Genomic DNA, 4,104 nt, shown 5'->3' on the forward strand with positions numbered 1-4,104 from the left:
TCTATATTTAGGAAGGTGAACATCCAAACTGGCTAGGCTCCCTCTCAGTTTTCATAATGAAACTTTAGTGTACAGGTTTGAGTTGACCCCGCTCGTTGGACACTAATAGCCCTGAGTCTGTTTTTTTTTTTTTTAGCAGGCTTCAGATTGGGCTTTGATTTTTCTCTTGCTGATTCATCTTTGAGGGTACCCCACCCTCCTACATAGCTATATTTTATCAATGTTGAATATTCTTGACACAGTATTTCTCTGTCTTTGCCAACACACCCCATCTCTCTCCCTGTTTCACTAACTTCAGCTCACTTCCCGGAGGGGAGAAGACTAGCAGCTTTTATTATTATTATTATTATTATTATTATTATCCACATGCCAAACAAATCTCACCTGAAAACTGTTCACTAAATCGTCCCTCCTTTCCAGAATGTCAGCCTGAAGTATCTGTCTCCTGTTCCAGCCTCTCATCAAAAGATGCTCTAACGAGATCCGGTCCTATCTCAGACCCCCTCACCTATTGATTCCTTATCCCTATGAGTTTGACTGGCACCTACTCCTTACTTTCTGAGACCAGAGACAGTGGTGCATGCCTGTGATCCCAGAACTTGGGAGGCCGAGGCAAGGTGATCATGGTTTTGAGACCCATCTGGGCTATCTAAGGAGATTGTGCCTCTAAAAAAAAAAAAACCAAGTCTTTTTAACAATAAACTAAAGCTCAAACCCCAAATTCCTACCATACTTTTGGAGGAGCCTAGCAGAGCAAATGACTTGTCCCTAAGAAGGCCCTGATCCTTGTTGGGGAAGAAACCAGACACAAACATCTCGCTATTATTTAGGCCAGAGGTTTTGCACAGAGACCAGAGTGGCTCATCACCACCTCTTTTGGCTTTTTTGCTTGTTTTTGGTTTTGAGACAGTTGAAGCTTGTAGCCTGGAATTCATGATCCTCGTTTTCCCTCGTTCCAAGTGTTGGGATTACAGGCGTGAGCCCATGAGCCGCCACACCCTGCTCCCTGCTTCTGGTTTTCACACAGATGGAAAAAGAGACCGTTCAACCCTCCACTGGGGTGTGGAATGCCAGCTGCCTGCTCTATTGCTCTGTCCCCACAAGAGTTCAGACTCCAGCTGAGGCCAGACCGACCGTCTGGGCCATTTTATCATACGCCTTTCCCCTCCACAGGATTTCTGTTTGATTTTCTTTCTAGTTACAAAACTTAACTTGCAATTCTGGTGGCGTTGGAAAGCTCTTCAACTTGTTTTGATTCTCAGAGCTTTGAATGTGGCTGCCAATGGGGGCGGGCTGAGAGGCCATCGATAATGGCACTGGGACCTGTTTCTACTGCACGGACTGGCTTCTTGGTACCCCAGTCTATTTGGATGCACACCTTCCTAGGCCTGGATGGAAGGGGGGAGGGCCTTGGACTTCCCACAAGGCTGGGTACCCTGCCCTCTCTTAAGGAGGGAGGAGGAGGGTGAGTGGGAAACAGGAGGGGAATGGGAGGAGGGGAGGAAGTGTAAATTTTTGAATGAAAAAAATAAAAAAAAAGAAATAAAAAAATAATAAATTTAACTCTGTGCCGCGTGGGCCCATCAGGTAGAAAAACAGTGATACCGGTACTGACCATAGTAAAGACAGACCGAACCAACCGTGGGTGGGATATGAATGCACGCACGTGTAGTTTAAAGAAACCTTCACCAAGTGGCACTGCCCGCCATAGAGATTTGATCCCGGCGTGGGGGAGAGGGGGCGTGCTGGTTTGGACACTACTGATTTCAGTGCACACCCTGCACCTCAGGAAGTTTCCTCATGGCCACTGGAGGGCAGTCGTGGTTCAGCTTTAAGCAAGGCAGGGACAGCACATCATAGTCTGTGGGGCTTCCCTGTGACTGAGGGACCACACTGGGCAAGGCCACCCCTGCTCTGGAGAAGGGAGTGGCCAGGGCAGTGGGGCTTCTGAACTGGGAGTGGGTGACCTTGTAACCTGATGACCTTGGGCGAGTGCGTTTTCTTTTTGCAGCTCACGTTCTTCATCTACAGAGGAAGGATTGGGTTAAAGTGAAGATTTAAGGCCCCTTTGGGGACTCATATAAGGCACTCAGGGATAGGAGGGGTGGGTAAAGTGACCCTCTCCTTTAACACGGCTATTTTTCTTTCATTATTTCTTTTATAAGGCTTGGAGACTCGATGCTTGATGTTAGAGAAAGCTGGGATCAGGAAGGCTAACTAGCCCTCAGCTGGAGAGCATTCTCCTGCTGCAATTGTCGTCGACTTAGGCTGATTATCTGGACCCCAGTCTGTGTGTCCTTCTGTCTCCTCTCTGTCCACCTAACGCACTACCTGGGTTGTTCTACGTGGAAGCTGGCAAAACTCACGAAGGGAACCCATAGCTTGCGAATATCTGGGTTGAAGCGGGGATTAGCAGGCTCACGGTTTTCACTGAAATCTGCCTTTCATGGCTGTTGAGAGAAGCCAGAATGTAGGACTCCTGGGTGACAGTGGCTGGGCTGTCTTCAGCCCCTTCCCTGTCTAACAAAGACCCTCATAAACACACAATGACCTACAAGCCATTCTTGACCGAGTTGTTAGTTCTGACGGAGTCCCTGTTGCTCAAGTTAAGGGTGTCATCGCTACTGTTATAATTCCTCACATTCAAATTCCCAACCAACTCATTCATCTCCACCCCCTACTCCACCCTGAATTAATCTGTTAGCCACTGGATAAGTGTGCATGCCCAAGACTAAGCTCTGGGCGATGAAGAACGGAAAAGAGTAAGGCCCATTTGCTCAAAGGTTTGCTGTGTATCTCGAATTCAAATCTTGCACACTCCTGTCTACTTAGTGGGTTTGACTTTACTCTGCACTAGGGGGCATTTGAGGATGTCATGAATAGATAGGAGTGCTTGCTTGTAGGTCTTTGTCCCCTTTGACTCCTTGCCAAACACACGGAGGATATGAGCATCAAACGATATTCTCCATCTCTCTTCTCTTGCACTTTGTCGTCTCTGGGACACCATGGCACTTGCCAGAACCCTACGAGTGAGCACCCCGTTTCTAATGGTAACCGTTAGAAAGCTCATCTTCTCCTCCCCGGAGCTCTGAGAGTGAGGTTGGCAGTGGAGATACACTTCCACGTTAGCGGAGGAACGATTAGTTAGAGATGGGCCTCGTGAGATAAGATAGATGCATGCGCATCTATGAGGAACTTACCGTCACTGCTTTTAGTGACCGTTCTTAGATCCGGAACTCTAGCAGGAGAGAGGAGAATTGGGTAAAAGTGTCCTTGAGACTTCATGGCTGGTCCTGATTGGAAAAAAAAAATGAGTTTTAGAGAAAGAGAAAAATGCCTTTTCTTTTACGTTGAAAATTTCTCATAAAAACATTCAGATATAAAGCTTAAACTTTGATAATTAATGTCTATGGGTATGAAAGCAATGACTCATATATCCCTTTGCCCAATGTATGGATTCATTTACTTATATTCTTGCTACATTGTAACCAAAAGGGGAAGCTTTTAAAATGCTCTTTCACAGAGGCATATAAGATATTCGGAGCTTCATATAACAATATTACTGGGCATGGTGGTGCACACCTTTAATCCCAGCACTCAGGAGGCAGAGCTAGGTAAGTTCAAAATCTGTGAGAGGCCAGCCTGGCCTACATAGTAAATTCTGGGCCAGCCAAGGTGACACAGAGAGACCCTGTCTCAAAAGCAGCAATCAAAAAGCCAAATCAAAACAAAACAGCGAATGTTTGCATGACTCAGTGGTAAAAACCAGCTGAGCTTATGTGAGGCTCTGGATTTGATCCCCAGCATGGAAAAAAACAAAACAAAACGGCATTTATGGGCTGAAAGACACTTAAGGAAATGCTCAACATCCGTAGCCATCCGAGAAATGCAAATCAAAACAACTCTGAGATTCCATCTTACACCTGTAAGAATTCCAAGATCAAAAACACTGATGACCAGGGTTCCCTGCCCTGTGGGAAGTCCAAGGAACCCCCACCTTCATCTAGGTCTAGCAAGTTGAGCATCCAAACTGCCTAGGCTCTTACAAAGCCAGTACGTGCAGTAGGATCAAAAACCCACTGCCATTGTTCTTGAGTTCTCAGT

General features: G+C 46.4%; 1 protein-coding gene across 1 annotated transcript in view; it reads right to left on the reverse strand.

Annotated features, from left to right (window-relative positions):
• LOC101990377 (aldehyde oxidase 2-like) overlaps positions 1–4,104 on the reverse strand; it is a 73,040-nt gene that overhangs the window by 51,024 nt on the left and 17,912 nt on the right. Inside the window, 1 exon segment of the mRNA XM_013353456.1 lies at positions 3,201–3,293. Within this exon segment, the coding sequence (XP_013208910.1) occupies positions 3,201–3,293 (93 nt within the window).

Source organism: Microtus ochrogaster, unplaced genomic scaffold, assembly GCF_000317375.1.
Source record: "Microtus ochrogaster isolate Prairie Vole_2 unplaced genomic scaffold, MicOch1.0 UNK8, whole genome shotgun sequence".
Classification (NCBI taxonomy): domain Eukaryota; kingdom Metazoa; phylum Chordata; class Mammalia; order Rodentia; family Cricetidae; genus Microtus; species Microtus ochrogaster.